We start from the raw sequence: 16,870 nt of genomic DNA, 5'->3' as shown, positions 1-16,870 counted from the left end.
GTGTTGGGGTGAGTGACGATATCCCCTGATGGTTAAGGGGTAAAAGCTGTTCCTGAACATTGTTAATTAGTCTGGAGGGCATCACAGTTCGGTTCAGCAACATGTCCGCCCGCGGCCGCAAGAAACTGCAGATAGCTGTGGACAGCTCAGCATATCACAGGGACAAGCCTCCCCTCCATAGACTCTGTCTACACTTCACGCTGCCTCAATAAAGCAGCCAACGTAATCAGAGACCCACCCAACCTGGACAGTCTCTCTTCTCCCCTCCCCCATCGGGCAGAAGATACAAAAGCCTGAAAGCATGTCCCCCCCCCCCCCAGGCTGAAGGACAGCTTCTACCCCTCTGTTATCAGAGCCTTGAGTGGTTCCCTCTTACAACAACAAGGACACTTGACTTCAGAACCTACTTTGCTATGATCTGGTCTAAATTTCCTCTGTAACTGTGACACTTTGTTGTTTTCCCTCAAAGCACTGCGTAATAAATCGGTGTGTGTGATTGCAGGCAAAGCTTTTACCTCAGTACACTGAACAATAATGCACTGATTTATCTCCCTGACCGCTCCTGATGGATGAGTGTGTGTGATGTGACTATGATTCTTTAAAATGCATCACCTCGCACGTCTGTTTTGACAGGAGGACAACTGGCGGGAGATAGCGGGCAAGAAAATGAAGTTCCCGCCCAGCCTGATTGGAGCCATCTACGATGGGAACCTGGCCAAGATCTACAAGCTGCTGCAGACCAGTGATGGGATCCTGAGGCAGCTGGATGACGCCGAGGACCGGTCCTGGAGGGAGGCCCTCAACCTAGCCATCCGCATGAGTAATGAGGAGATCATCGTGGCCCTGCTCCGCTGCGTCAAGTTCGACTTCCGACAGATCCACGAGGCCCTGCTGGTGGCGGTGGACATGAACCTCATCAACGTGGTGAAGTTGCTGTTGGAACGCCTGGACCAGCAGAAGGGGGTGAGCCACAACAAGGTGGACATCATGTCCTTCTCGCTGGCCCTCTTCGACCATTCCATCGACAGCTCCCGCTTTGCACCGGGAGTCACCCCGCTCACCCTGGCCTGCCAGAAGAACCTCTTCGAGATCGTGGACCTTCTGATGAAGAAGGGTCACGTCATCCCCACTCCCCACAAGATCTCGTGCGCCTGCCCCGAGTGTCTCAACGGGCGGCAGTACGACATGCTCAAGTTCTCGCTCTCCCGCATGAACACCTACAAGGGTCTGGCCAGCCGGCCCTACCTCTCCATCGCCAACGAGGATGCCATGCTGAGTGCCTTTAAACTCAGCAGAGAGCTCAAGCAGCTGTCCAAGAAGGAGCCCGAGTTCAAGGTGAGGGAAGGGGTCGGCTGGCTGGGAGGGGGGAGTGCCCAGGGCTACGCTGGGTTCCAGGTCAGAAATTTTACCCCAGTCACCACCCCCCCCCCCACAGTACTCCCACACCACACTGTGGGGGGGCAGTACGGAGTGACACAGCGACCTGAATCCTCTCTCCACAGACACTGAGTGACCTGCTGAGACTGGTGCTCATTTGTTGCAAATGGAGTCACCTCCATTTTACAATGGGCTTGCACAGCAGGATGGGCTGAAGTGCCTGGTGTCACAGGTGCAGTGTCGGCAAGGCAAGATGGAACATTGTGCCTGGATCTACGGTTTACGGATCCCCTTTGGGATGGGATCCTTACTTTGGTTGTTCCCAGGGTTGGAACGCTCCAATTGGCTGTTCCTCAGGGAGGAATGCTCTGGGAGCTGAGCTTCCCATTGGCTGATCTCTTTGGGGTTGGATTCTCCGGTTGGCTGTTCCTGTTGGATTGGGACACTCTGGTTGGCCATTCCTCAGGGGCTGGGGCTGTCCAATTGGCCATTGCACTCAGTTTGGGACACTGATTGGCTATGCCTTCAGAACTGGGACACTCCCATTGGCTGATCTCATCTGGTTCGGTCATTCCCGATGGCCGCCGCCCTCAGAGTGGGACGCTCTCGTTGGCCACCTTCTTTGGGTTGGGAGACTCCCATTCGGGTGGGGCTCCCTGGGGTGGGATCTCCCGTGGATGGGGTTCCCAGCCCTGAGCCTGCCTTGTTCCTGCAGCCGGAGTACCTGAACCTGGAGGAACTTTGCCAGGACCTGGCCGTCGAGCTGCTCAGCATGTGTCGGAACCAGAGCGAGGTCAATGCCATCCTCAACGACTGTGGAGAGGACCAGGACGAGGACGATGACGTGGACAACCAGGCCTTCGAGGAGGGAATCCCCAACCTGGGCCGGCTCCGGCTGGCCGTCAACTACAACCAGAAGAGGGTGAGCGAGGGATAGAAAACATCTTCCATCTCTGAACCCCCCCCACCCCTCTACAATCTATCTCCATCTGTGTCTCTGTCTGTCTGTCTCGCTCTATCTCTGTCACTCACTGTCTCTGTCCCCCTCTCTCTCTGCCTCCATCCCTTTCTGACTGGCAGTCTGCCCCTCTGACTGCCCATCTCCCCCTCACTCTCTCTCCCCTATCTCCCTCCCCTCTCTCTCGCCTAATCTCTTTCACCATCTGCCTCCGCCCTATCTCCCCCTCCCCCTCCCCTCTCTTGTCTCCCTCTCACTACCCCCGTCTGCCTGCTACCCATTCTGCCTGCCTCCCTCCCTCCCCTCTCTCCCCTCTCTCCCTACTCTCTCTACACCTCATCTCTCCCTCCCTCCCTCCCTGTCTCTCTCTCTCTCTCTCTCTCTCCCTTCATTCCTCACTGCCTGCCTCTCTGTCTCCCTCCCTCCCTCTCTGTCAGTTTCTGTCTCTGCCCCCCTCTCTCCCTTTCTTTCTGTCCCCCCCTCTCTATGCTCCCCCTCTCCCTGTCTGTCTCTCTCTCTGTCCCACCAACCTCTCCTGTCATACCCCTCCCCTCCTCACCCCTTCTGTCCTTCTCCCCCACCCCTCCCCCTCTGTCCCCCTGCCCTCGATTCTCTGCCCCTACCCCTCCCCCTCCCCCCTCTCTGTCCCTCCCTCTCTCCCTGCATCACCCTCTCTCTCTGTCCCCTCCCTCCCTCTCTCTCTCTGTTCCATCTCTCTCTGTCCGTTCCCTCCTCTCTGTCCCCCCCCTCTCCCCCTCTCCCTCCATGCCCCCCTCCCACCCCCACAACCACCTGCCACTGACGCTGTGCCCTCGCCCCTCCCGCAGTTTGTGGCCCACCCGATCTGCCAGCAGGTCCTGACATCCATCTGGTGCGGCAAACTGACCTGGTGGAGGGGCAGCCGCACCATCTGGCTCATCTTCATCTCCAGCGGCCTCTTCCTCAGCATGCCGGTGCTCTGCCTCGTCTACCTGATCGCCCCCAGGACCAAGGTGGGTGTCCCGAGGGGGGATGGCCCACCAAGGCTGGGAGCACCCTGTGTCCCGAAACAGGAGGAGGAGAGAGTCCCGGTGCGGGGAGGGGTTGCGGGAAAGGGACCTGGGTGGGAAAGAGCTTCCCGAGGAGGGAGGGGAGGGTTTCCTGGGGAGGGGAGAGGGCGTCTCGTAAAGGATTCCCAGGAAGGGATTGCGGTCCCTGGGAGGGGAGGATTGCTTCATGGAGCAAGGTGGTTGGGGAAGGGTCACCCCAGTGAAGAGGGGGGTGAGGAATGCCCCATGGACGGGGGGAGAGACTGGGGGGACGGTTTTCATGAAGGATCAATGTAGTTCCTGAGGAAGAGTGGTTTCCCAGTGAGGGGTTATGTTGTGACGGTCCTGAGGGGTGTGGGGGATTTCCTGTGCTGCAGGGTTTGTCTGGGAGGGATGGTTCTGGATAGGGGGAGTACCTGTGTTAGGGAGGCTTCAGACTCTTCAGGAGAGGTGTGGTTTTTGAGGACAGTGTATGAGGGGTGGAGACACTGTCCCTCCATCACTGACCCTCTGCCAAAGGAAACAGCCCTACTGACCTTCCTCAGTTGCCCACCACCCCCTCTGGTCAAGATTTGCCTCATCGCCCCTCAGACATGGAGCAAACAGTCTGGAAACAGGCTTTTCAGCCCATTTCATCCGTGCTAGTCACAATTCCCATCTAAGCTCGTCTCATTTGCCTGCATTTGAGCCATCTGTCTCCAGTCTACATATCCGTCCTCTTCCAGCTGGCTCTACACACTGACCGCTCTGTACTGCATCTCCCTCTAACCCACATATCCGTCCTCTTCCAGCTGGCTCTATACACTGACTGCTCTGTGAAGAAGTTGCTGCTCAGGTTCCTATTAAGTCTCTGCCGTCCGACTTTAAACCTGTGTCCGCTGGTCCTTCATTTCCCCAACCCTGTGAAAGAGACTGTGTGCATTCACCTGATCTATGCCCATCATAGTTTTCTAAGCCTCTGTAAGACCATAAGAGATGGGAGCAGAATTAGGCCATTTGGCCCATCAAGTCTGATCTTCTATTCAATCATGGCTGATCCTTTTTTCCCCTTCTCAGCCCCACACCCCGGTCTTCTCCCCATAACCTTTGATGCCGTGTCCAATCAAGTACCTATCAACCTCTGCCTTAAATATACCCAATGACCCGGCCTCCACAGCTGCCTGTGGTAATAAATTCCACAAATTCACCACCCTTTGGCTAAAGAAATTTCTCTGCGTCTCTGTTTTAAAAGGGCGCTCCTCTATCCTGAGGCTGTGCCCTCTTGTCCTAGACTCCCCCACCATGGGAAACATCCTTTCCACATCTACTCTGTCCAGGCCTTTCAACATTCAAAAGGTTTCAATGAGATCCCCCTTCATCCTTCTGAATTCCAGCGACTACAGACCCAGAGCCATCAAACATTCCTTGTATGATAACTCTTTCATTCCCAGAATCATCCTTGTGAACCTCCTCTGAACCCTCTCCAATGCCAGCACATCTTTTCTTAGATGTGGAGTCCAAAACTGTTCACAATACTCAAGGTGAGGCCTCACCAGTGCCTTATAAATCCTCAGCATCACATCCCTGCTCTTGTATTCTAGACCTCCTGAAATGAATGTTAACATTGCATTTGCCTTCCTCACCACCGACTCAACCTGCAAGCTAACTTTTAGGGTGTTCTGAACAAGGACTCCAAAGTCCCTTTGCATCTCAGATTCCTGGATTTTCTCCCCACTTAGAAAATAGTCCGCACATTTACTACTTCTACCAAAGTGCATGACGATGCATTTTCCAACATTGTATTTCATTTGCCACTTTCTTGCCCATGCTCCTAATCTGTCTAAGTCCTTCTGCATCCTACCTGTTTCCTCAACACTACCTGCCCCTCCACCAATCTTTTTATCATTTGCAACCTTGGGAAAAAGCCATCTATTCCATCATCTAAATCATTTATATACAACATAAAAAGAAGTGGTCCCAACACCGACCCCTGCAGAACACCACTAGTCACTGGCAGCCAAACAGAAAAGGATCCTTTTAATCCCACTCTCTGCCTCCTACCAATAAACCAATCTTTTAACCATGCCAGTAACTTTCCTGTAATACCATGGAATCTTAACTTGGTAAGCAGCCTCATGTGTGTTTCACCTTGTCCAAGGCCTTCTGAAAGTCCTAATATACAACATCCACTACATGCCCTTTATCCATCCTACTTGTAATCTTCTCAAAGAACTCAAACAGGTTAATCAGGCAAGATTTCCCCTTAAGAAAATCATGCTGACTTCATCTTCCCAACCACTTAAGTCAGGCTAACTGGTCTACAATTTCCTTTCTGCTGCCCTCCTCCTTTCTTAAAGAGTGGAGTGACATTTGCAATTTTCCAGTCCTCTGGCACCATGCCAGAGTGCAGTGATTTTTGAAAGATCATTATTAATGCCTCCACAATCTGTACTGTTGCCTCTTCCAGAACCCAAGGGTGCAGTTTATTTGGTTCGGGTGACTTATGTACCCTTAGGTCTTTCCGCTTTTTGAGCACCTTCTCCCTTGTAATAGTAACTGCACTCACTTCTCTTCCCCCACACCCTTCAACATCTGGCACACAGCTAGTGTCTTCCACAGTGAAGACTGATGCAAGATGTTCACTTAGTTCATCTGCCATCTCCTTGTCCCCCGTTAGTATTTCTCCCGCCTCATTGTCCTATATCCACTCTCACCTTTCATTGTTTACATAATTGAACAACCTTTTACTATCCACTTTGATATTGTTTGTGAGGTTCATATTTTATCCTTTCCCTCCTAATCATTCTTTTAATTGCTTTCTGTAGGTTTTCAAAGCTTCCCAATCCTTTGTCTTCCCACGAATTTTTGCTTTGTTGTACGCCCTCTTTTGATTTTACATTAGCTTTGACTTCCCTTGTCAGCCACGGTTGTACTATATCTCGCCACTTGAGCATTCCTTTGTTTTTGGAATACACCTATCCTGCACCTTCCTCGTTTTCCCCAGAAACTCACGGCATTCCTCCTCTGCTGTCATCCCTGCCAGCAGCTCCTTCCAATTTACTTTAGCCAGCTCCTCTCTCAGACCACTGTAATTTCCCTTACTCCACTGAAATACTGCTACATCAGACTTTACTTTCTCCCTATCAAATTTCAAGTTGAACTCAATCATATTGTGATCTCTGCCTCCTAAGGGTTCTTATACCTTCAGCTCCGTAATCGCCTCCGGTTCATTACATAACACCCAATCCAGTATAGCTGATCCCCTAGTAGCCTCAATGACAAACTGCTCTAAAAAGCCACCTCGTAGGCATTTAACAAACTCACTCTCTTGAGATCTATTACCAACCCAATTTCCCCAATCAGCTGTGGTTTCGTAACTCAACCTACAAGGATGAGACCATAAGACGTAGGAACAGAATTAGGCCACTCAGCCCATCAAATCTGCTCCACAGCTCCATCATGGCTGACCCCAGATCTGACTCAGCCCCATACACCTTCCCATATCCTTTGATGCCCTGACCGATCTGATCAGGAAATGATCAATTTCCGCCTTAAGTATATGAACAGACTTGGCCTCCACCACAGTCTGTGGCAGATCATTCCACAGACCTTACTACTCCCTAGCAAAAAAAAAATCCTCCTTACTTCAGTTCTAAAGGGTCACCCCTGAGTTTTGAGGCTGTGCCCTCTAGTTCTGGATACCCCCACCGGAGGAAACATCTTCTCCACATCCACCCTATCTAATCCTTTCAACATTCGGTAGGTTTCAATGAGGTCCTCACGCGTTCTTCTAAATTCCAGTGAGTACAGGCCCAAAGCTGCCAAATGCTCCTCACATGTTAACCCTTCATTCTGAAATCATCCTCGTGAACCTCCTCTGGACTCTCTCCAATGACAAAACTTCCTTTCTGAGATATGGGGCCCAAAACTGTTGACAATACTCCAAGTGCGGCCTGACTAGTGTCTTATAAAGGCTCAGCATTATCTCCTTCCTTTTATATTCTATTCCCCTTGAAATAAATGCCAACATTGCATTTGCCTTCTTCACCACAGACTCAACCTGTAAATTAACCTTCTGGGAATCTTGCACGAGGACTCCGAAGTCCCTCTACACCTCTGATGTTTGAATTTTCCTTTTACCAAAATGCATTATCATACATTTCCCAACACTGTATTCCATCTGCCACTTTTTGCCCATTCTTCCAATTTGTCTAAGTCCTGCTGCAATCACATTGCGTCCACAGCACTACCTACCCCTCCACCTATCTTTGTATCATCCACAAACTTTGCCACAAAGACATCAATTCCATTATCTAAACCATTGACAAACAATATGAAAAGTAGCGGTCCCAATACTGACCCCTGAGGAACACCACTAGTCACTGGCAGCCAACCAGAAAAGGCCCCTTTTATTCCCACTCGCTGCCTCCTGCCTGTCAGCCATTTCCCATCCTCCAGAAAGATTCCACAGCAGGGGTGATTGATAAGTTCGTGGCCTAAGGTAGAAGGAGATGAGTTATTAACTTCAAACTTTCTGCATAATCACTCAAAGAGTTGAACTGCATGTGCATGTAACGAGAGCTGTATAACTCATCTCCTTCTACCTTAGGCCACGAACTTATCAATCACCCCTGCTGTGGAATCTTTCTGGAGGTCCAAGATCCATATGCTCCACGACCACTGGACTAAGTGTGTAAATGTAGGAGGGGACTGTGTTGAAAAATAAGTGTGCTAGGTTTTCTAAAATTGAGTCCTTCTACCCTAGGCCACAAACTTATCAATCACCCCTCATATATAGCCCAAAAATGACACCTGGTCTTTATGGAATTCACATTTTTCAGGCTTGCCGTACAGGTTATTTTCAATAAGGCGTCTGAGTACTCTCCGGACATGCTGGACGTGCTCCTGATGAGAGCAGGAATAGATAAGGATGTCAACTAAATACACAAACACAAACTGGCTCAACGTGTCCCTGAGCACATCGTTAACCAGGCCTGGAATACAACAGGGGCGCTGGCCAGACCAAAGAGCATCACCAGGTATTCATAGTGGCCATTAGAGGTGCTGAAAGCCGTTTTCCACTCATCCCCTTCTCTTTTGCGAATCAGATTGTAAGCATTGCGCAGTTCAATTTTGGGAAGTATTGTTGCTCCCTGGAGATGTTCAAACGCAGACGCAAGCAAGGGAAGAGGGTAGTGGTTCTTCACCATGATGTTCAGGGGCCGATAATCGATGCAGGGACAGAGCTTGCCATCCTTCTTGCTCACAAAAAAAGAAGCCCACTCCTGCCGGCGAGGTTGACGGACGGATAAACCCCATGCTCAATGCCTCCTTGACCTGGACTCGTGCCAGATAGGAGGTCTATGGCACAGTCGTACGGTCGGTGTGGGGCCAGGGTGGTGGCCTTTCTTTTCCTGAGAACCTCAAGGAGATCCACTAACTCAGCCGGCATCCCAGACAGGTCCATATCCGAAGCTGACACATGAGGGGATTCATGGAATGGATCTTGAGCTGGACCCAGACAGGTAGACGGGCATGCTGGTCCCTACCCTTGGAGTACCTTCAGAGACCATTCGATCCGTGGGTTATGTCGGGATAACCAGGGGAGACCAAGTACCAGTGGTAGTTCAGGTGAATTAACCAGATAGAAAGACATTTCTTCATGATAGTTGCCAGTTGGAGGGGTTGGGTGGAAAGGTGGATCTGGCCGTTTCCCAGAGGTTGACTGTCTAGCATCTTGACGTTGATCTTTTCTCTTAATTCCTGAGTTGGAACTCCCTATCTTTGAGCGAGAGAGATAGCCGTAAGATTCCCGGCTCCACTGGAGTCGATAAACAGCTCAAGTTCATGTGTCTGAGACCTCCACGACAAGGAAGCTGCGAGCATTACACAACTGGGGGAAGCTGACTGAAGAGAGAACTGACCTGTCTCTACTGCAAGGGTACAGAATTTGACTGCATAGGCTCTCACTGTTCCTCTGCCTTGGCACAGGTCCAAGAGTCTCCTGACCCCGTACTGGAAGATCAAAAACCCTCTTTAACTCCGCCACAAAACATCGGAACGACTGGGCTGTGGGGTATCCTTGCTTCCTTAAAGCATTGAACAGGCTAGAAGATTGACTATGTACGCCAGTTTTCATGCATCATCACCAAATCGAACAGGCTGGGCTTGGAATGTCAGCTCGCGTTGGGGAATAAAATTCCTGCAACCATCGGGATCACCAGGATATCTGCCTGGAGGTGGAATACTCGGTTCTCGTACGGACGCAGGTGTCTGTGGGGATCCGAATGCAGGAACCAGCTCTGGTCCGGGCGCAGGAGCAGGAGCATTAGTAGCAGAGATTGTCGGGGCAGCAGAAAAGGAGGACCTGTGAGATGCTGTGAGTGGGACTTAGGCGGCCTGAGGCTGCTGAAATGCGTTGGCGAGAACATTAATGGACATCAGCTGATGCTGGCTGTTCACAGTAAGTTTGTGGACGGCAGCCGTGAGTGCAGAAATCGCAGACACCCGAGTCCGATTGTCTGTGGAGAGCTGTTGAACAGTTGCAGCTAGTGAGATTGGGCTTGTCGGCACGAGGTTATCTGCCTCATTGCCTCCGTAGCTTCACTGAGAACAGATTCCGTTGCCTGTAGCTTGTCTCCTACCTGACCAATGAATCTCATGGCCAAGGTCAGCTGCTCTCTCTCTCTCTCTGCTGTGTCCATCTTTCTGTAGTCGGGACTTGCTGTCACCGCGGTTTGGATACATAGAAACATAGAAAATAGGTGCAGGAGTAGGCCATTCGGCCCTTCGAGCCTGCACCGCCATTTATTATGATCATGGCTGATCATCCAACTCAGAACACCGCCCCAGCCTTCCCTCCATACCCCCTGACCCCCCTAGCCACAAGGGCCATATCTAACTCCCTCTTAACTATAGCCAATGAACTGGCCTCAACTGTTTCCTGTGGCAGAGAATTCCACAGATTCACCACTCTCTGTGTGAAGAAGTTTTTCCTAATCTTGGTCCTAAAAGGCTTCCCCTCTATCCTCAAACTGTGACCCCTCGTTCTGGACTTTCCCAACATCGGGAACAATCTTCCTGCATCTAGTCTGTCCAATCCCTTCAGGATTTTACACCTTTCAATCAGATCCCCCCTCAATCTTCTAAATTCCAACAAGTACAAGCCCAGTTCATCCAGTCTTTCTTATATGAAAGTCCTGCCATCCCAGGAATCAAACTGGTGAACCTTCTCTGTACTCCCTCTATGGCAAGGATGTCTCTCCTCAGATTAGGGGACCAAAACTGCACACAATACTCCAGGTGTGGTCTCACCAAGGCCTTGTACAACTGCAGTAGTACCAATGACATTCCTATCCTCAATACGGCCCAAGTGTGGAGAGAAAGACCCTGAAGCAGGTCGATAGATCACAGACTTTAATGCGAACAGTGTTAAAGGGGAAAGAAAACAATAAACGCTAGGGCAAACAGGGCCGTTAACTAAAACTCTCAAATGGAAGAACAAAACATACACTGCGGCTGAAAAGAACAACTAAGAATAAAACGAATACCGCTGGTCTTCAGAGTCAGTTGACTCGACAGTCCAATTTCTCAGGCAAGGCCAAATACGAACAGGCAGCGAAGCGTTGCTGTGCTGTGCCCAAGTCTCAACAAATGCTACAACGGAATGAATGGACTTAAATACTATCGCAATGAAATAATAATTAGCTGACACGTGCATATTCACAAGTGTAATTGCCGTATCTACTGTGCTGTCGGATCTGTAGATGTGACACTATCCCTTTTGTACAAGTGACACCTGCCCCAGAAGAGGTCCTAATTGTCCAGAAATCTGAATCCCTGCCCCCGCTCCAATTCTTCAGCCAAACATTTATCTACCACCTCATTCTATTCCTATCCTCAATGTCATGTGGCATAGCCAGTAATCCCGAGATTACTCCCCTTGAGGTCCTGCTTCTTAGATTCTTTCCTAACTCCCTGTATTCTGTTTTCAGGACCTCCTCTCTTCTTCCCAGGGCTGAAATGGCTAACATGAGGGGGCAGAGTTTTAAGGTGCTTGGAATAGGTACCGAGGGCATGTCAGGGGTAAGTTTTTCATACACAGAGTGGTGGGTGCGTGGAATGCACTGCCAGCTGCGGCGGATACAATAGGGTCTTTTAAGACACTCCTACTCTTACCACTGGCCTACCCCCAACAATGGTCCTTCTGCACTTTTATATAATTTGCCGTGCTCTGTATGATCACCCCTCATTTTCCTACACTCCAATGAATAAAACCCTAACCTGCCCAACCTCTCCCTATAAATCAGGCCCTTGATTCCAGGCAACGTTTTCGTAAATCTGCTCTGCACTCTGTCCAGTTTAATGTCATCTTTTCTACAACAAGGTGACCAAAATTGAAACTGATACTCTAACTGCAGCCTCAGCAACACCTTGTACAAAGGCAGTACAGTATAACATCAGTATACTGTACCCAGTGCCCTGACTGGCAAAGGCCAGTGTGTCAGGCGCCTTCTTCACTGCCCTGACTGGCTGTGATGACACATTCCAAGAGCTGTGTACGTGTACTCCAAGGTCCCTCTGCTCTACAACACTCCTCAGAGTTCTAACATATCCTGCTTCCGTCTGAGTTCCCAAAACGCAACACCTCTCACTTCAAACACAGAACATCGAACACTAAAGCAGAGTAAAGGCCCTTCAGCCCACAATGTTGTGCCGACCCTTTAACCTCCTCTGACCCTTCCCTCCCACATAGCCCTCCATTTCTCTATCATCCACGTCTCTCAAATGTCCCTAATGTATCTGCCTGGTAGCCTCCCTTGGCATCGTGTTCCGACTTTGTGTAAAACAAAACTATTTCTGACATCTCTCCCCCCCCGCCATACTTTCCTCCAATCACCTTAAAATTTTGTCCCCTCGTGGTAGCCATTTCCACCCCAGGAGAAAAGTTTCTGGCTGCCCATTCGATTTAATCCAGCCTTTATCTAATCTTTACATCTCAATTAAATTGCCTCTCGTCTTCCGTTGCTCCAAAAAGGAAAATCCCAGCTCGCTCAACCTGTCCTCATTAGATACCCTCTCTAATCCAGTCAGCACCCTGGTGAGTCTCCTCTGCACCCTCTCTAATCCAGTCAGCACCCTGGTGAGTCTCCTCTGCACCCTCTCTAATCCAGTCAGCACCCTGGTGAGTCTCCTCTGCACCCTCTCTAATCCAGTCAGCACCCTGGTGAGTCTCCTCTGCACCCTCTCTAATCCAGTCAGCACCCTGGTGAGTCTCCTCTGCACCCTCTCTAATCCAGTCAGCACCCTGGTGAGTCTCCTCTGCACCCTCTCTAATCCAGTCAGCACCCTGGTGAGTCTCCTCTGCACCCTCTCTAATCCAGTCAGCACCCTGGTGAGTCTCCTCTGCACCCTCTCTAATCCAGTCAGCACCCTGGTGAGTCGCCTCTGCACCCTCTCTAATCCAGTCAGCACCCTGGTGAGTCTCCTCTGCACCCTCTCTAATCCAGTCAGCACCCTGGTGAGTCTCCTCTGCACCCTCTCTAATCCAGTCAGCACCCTGGTGAGTCTCCTCTGCACCCTCTCTAATCCAGACAGCACCCTGGTGAATCTCCTCTGCACCCTCTCTAATCCAGTCAGCACCCTGGTGAGTCTCCTCTGCACCCTCTCTAATCCAGTCAGCACCCTGGTGAGTCTCCTCTGCACCCTCTCTAATCCAGTCAGCACCCTGGTGAGTCTCCTCTGCACCCTCTCTAATCCAGTCAGCACCCTGGTGAGTCTCCCCTGCACCCTCTCTAATCCAGTCAGCACCCTGGTAAATCTCCTCTGCACCCTCTCTAATCCAGTCAGCACCCTGGTGAGTCTCCTCTGCACCCTCTCTAATCCAGTCAGCACCCTGGTGAGTCTCCTCTGCACCCTCTCTAATCCAGTCAGCACCCTGGTAAATCTCCTCTGCACCCTCTCTAATCCAGTCAGCACCCTGGTAAATCTCCTCTGCACCCTCTCTAAAGCTTCCACCTCCTTTCTATGATAAGGTGACCAGATCTGTTACAGAATTGTTTCTACATATGGCAAACAACAATGGACCCCTGGGGAACACCACCTGTCATGGGTCTTCAGTCTGAAAAACAACCTTCCACTCACACTCTCTGCTTCCTATCAACAAGACATTGATTATACATCCTCTGTCCCTGAATCTCATGCAGTGTAACCTTCTAGACCATGTAGGATCTTATCAAAGGCCTTGCTAAAATCCATACAGACCATGTCACATACATAAGAGTTTCTGCAGATGCCAGAATTCCAAAGCAACGCGCAGAGAAAATGCTTGAGGAACTCAGCAGGTCAGGCAGCGCCTTTGGAGGGGAATAAACAGTTGATGTTTCAGTCTGAGAACCTGGAACTGAGGACTGGAAAGGAGGGGGGAGGAAGCCAGTATAAGAAGGTGGGGGTGGGGGTAGCTGGACGATGTCACTGAATCAGAGTGACCATCACTGAGGCACATCATGTTGCTTTGTGGCAGCAGTACAGTGCAATACATAAAATATTATGTTTCTTTTTATGTTCTATGTCAGTGACTTGGATGATGTAATTGATGGCTTTGTTGCAAAGTTTGCTGATGATAACGAAGATAGTTGGAGGGGCAGTTAGTTGTGAGGAAGTAGAGAGGCTACGGAAGGACCTAGACAGATTAGGAGAATGGGCAAAGAAGTGGTAAGTGGAATACAGTGTCAGGAAGTGTATGGACATACACCTTGGTAGAAAAAATAAAAGTGTAGACTATTTTCTAAGTGCAGAGAAGATTCAAAAATCTGAGGCACAAGGGACTTGAGAGTCCTTGTGCAGGATTCTCCAAAGGTTAATTTGCAGGTTAAGTCTGTGGTGAGAAAGGCAAGTGTGATGTTAGTATTCATTTCAAGAGGACTAGAATATAAAAGCAAAGATGTAATGTTGAAACTTCATAAAGCACTGGTGAGGCTTCACTTGGAGTATTGTGAGCAGGTTTGGGTCTCTTATCTTACAAAGGATGGCTGAAACAGTTCAAAGGAAGTTCATAAAAATGATTCCAGGATGGAATGGCTTGTCATATGAAGAGCGTCTGATGGCTCTGGATTCAGAATGAGGGGTGACCTCATTGAAACATATCGAATGGTGAAAGGCCTTGATAGAGTGGATGTAGAGAGGATGTTTCTTATGGTGGGAGAGTCTAGGACCAGAGGACACAGCCTCAGAATAGAGGGGTGTCCTTTTAGAATGGAGATGGGGAGGAATTTCTTTAGCCAGAGAGTGGTGAATCTGTGGAATTAGATGTGGAAGCCAAGTCTTTATGTATATTTAAGGCAGAGGTTAATAGATTCTTGATTGCTCAGGGCATGAAGGGATATGAGGAGAAGGCAGGAGATTGCAACTCAGAGGAAAACTGGGTCAGCCATGATGGAATGATGGAGCAGACTCGATGGGCCAAATGGCCTCATTCTGCTCCTGTGTCTGAGGGTCTTATTATAATTACTAAAAAAAACTAGTGCAAAAGAGGAATAGAGAGGAGATATTCAGGAGTTCATGGACTGTTCATAAATCTGATGGTGGAGAGGAAGGAGGCATTCTTAAATCATTGGGAGTGTGTCTTCAGGGTCCTGCACCGCCTTGATGGTAGCAATGAGGAGGGGGGGTGCCCTGGGTAGAGGACGTGCCCCGGGTAGAGAGGGTGGCCCGGATAGAGAGAGTGCCCTGGGTAGGGGGGTGCCCTGGGTAGGGGGGAGGTGCTTTGTTATGGATGCCACTTTCTTGAGGCATTATCTCTTCGGGAGAACTGGATTGGGAGTTGGGGTTCCTGTGCCCTAGACCAGCCGATCCGAATGACGTCTCCATCTTTTCCCAGCTGGGGCAGTTTGTCCGCACACCAGTCATCAAGTTCCTCTTGCACTCCTCGTCGTACATCTGGTTCTTGGTCCTTTTGCTTGTGGAGTCCATCCTCGCTCAGCAGTCCCGGGAACTGTCCTCGTCCAGGAAGGAGCCCATCTACATCAACTCCTTCCACATGATCTGGGTGGTGGGTAAGTGCAGCTCGATCCGCACAGGCTGCAGACATCGCTCGGCTCTGGCGGGAGTCGTAGCGCACTCCAGCACAGCACAGAAACAGGGCCTTCAGCTCACCTGGCACGAGCTGGCCCAGTCCTCTACCTTGACCTCACCTCCACACTGAATTCCACAACCTTGCAAGGACTCTGCCTGTCTGCCATCTACCATCTACCAGATTTGTATTTGCAGCTTGCCTTGTTTTTCACACCAGTTACTTGTCAGTCTTTGCTTATGTACAATTTTTCATTGATTCTATTGCACGTCTTTGTGAATGCCTGCAAGAAAATGAAACTCAGGGTTGTCTATGGTGACATATATGTATTTTGATAGTAAGTGTATTTCAAATTTGAACTTAGTCTGATCTACCTGTACCCAGACTAGTCAGAGTGATGGGGAATGCATTCACCCTGGGGAAACAGCAAAAGAGCTCAGGCTGAGGCTTTATAAGGCACTGGTCGGATCGCACTTGGAATATTGTTAACAGTTTTGTCCCCTTCTCTCAGAAAGGACCTGCTGTCATTGGAGAGGGTCCAGAGGAGCTTTACAAGAATGATTCCGGGAATGAAAGGGTTAATGTATGAGGAGTGTTTGATGGCTCTGGGCCTGTGCTCACTGGAATATGGAAGAATGTGGGGGGATCTCATTGAAACCTATTGAATATTGAAAGGCCCAGATAGAGTGAACGTGGGGAGGATATTTCCTATAGTAAGTGAGTCTAGGACCAGAGGGCACAGCCTCAGAATACAGGGATGTCCATTTAAAACAGAGATGAGGAGGAATTTCTTTAGCCAGAGGGTGGGGTATCTGTGGAATTCATTGCCACAGGAGGCTGTGGAGGCCAAGTCATTGAGTGTATTTAAAGTGGAGTTTGATAGGTTCTTGATTAGTCAGGGTGTCAAAGGTTATGGGGAGAAGGCTGGAGAATGGGGTTGAGAGGAATAATAAATCAGCTGTGATGGGATGGTGGAACAGACTTGATGGGCTGAATGGCCTCATTCTGCTCCTGTGTCTTATGGATAAGGAAAGCTGGCCCGGAGCAGCAAGAAACAAGGCTATTCAATCCACCGCTCCTACCAGTCCCCATCCCATTCCCCTTTGTTTCCTTGTAACCCTGTAATTTATTCCAACACAGCTGGGTAATTTACCCAGCGACCCTGCATGTTTCTGGGATGAGGGAGGGAACTGGAGCACCCAGGGGCCAACACGCCATCACAGGGAGAACTTGCAAACTCCACTCAGACAGCACTGGAGGTGAGGATCAAACCCAGATCTCTGGGCTGTGAGGCAGCAACTCCGCTCTCAAACACAATAAATGAGGGGGAACTGATTTTTACAGTGGAATCACGGCCAAAGAGGAAATATTTCCCGCAGTGAATGCAATGTTTCCTCTCATTTGTAACGACCAGTGTGCGTAAAAATCTTGTGCTGTGCAATTTTTTGCCCAGTGACA

At 49.9% G+C, this 16,870-nt stretch overlaps 1 protein-coding gene across 1 annotated transcript in view; it reads left to right on the top strand.

Moving 5' to 3' along the window:
• Nucleotides 1-16,870, top strand: part of trpc2b (transient receptor potential cation channel subfamily C member 2b) — a 57,613-nt gene that overhangs the window by 15,382 nt on the left and 25,361 nt on the right. Inside the window, exons 2-5 of the mRNA XM_072264217.1 lie at nt 634-1,335; nt 2,093-2,299; nt 3,163-3,327; nt 15,221-15,395. Coding sequence (XP_072120318.1) covers nt 634-1,335; nt 2,093-2,299; nt 3,163-3,327; nt 15,221-15,395 — 1,249 coding nt within the window. The remainder of the gene's footprint in view (nt 1-633; nt 1,336-2,092; nt 2,300-3,162; nt 3,328-15,220; nt 15,396-16,870) is intronic.

This window comes from Mobula birostris, chromosome 7, assembly GCF_030028105.1.
Source record: "Mobula birostris isolate sMobBir1 chromosome 7, sMobBir1.hap1, whole genome shotgun sequence".
Lineage (NCBI taxonomy): Eukaryota > Metazoa > Chordata > Chondrichthyes > Myliobatiformes > Myliobatidae > Mobula > Mobula birostris.
Note: the sequence above shows the minus strand (reverse complement) of the source record. Positions and strands in the feature narration are given on the sequence as shown.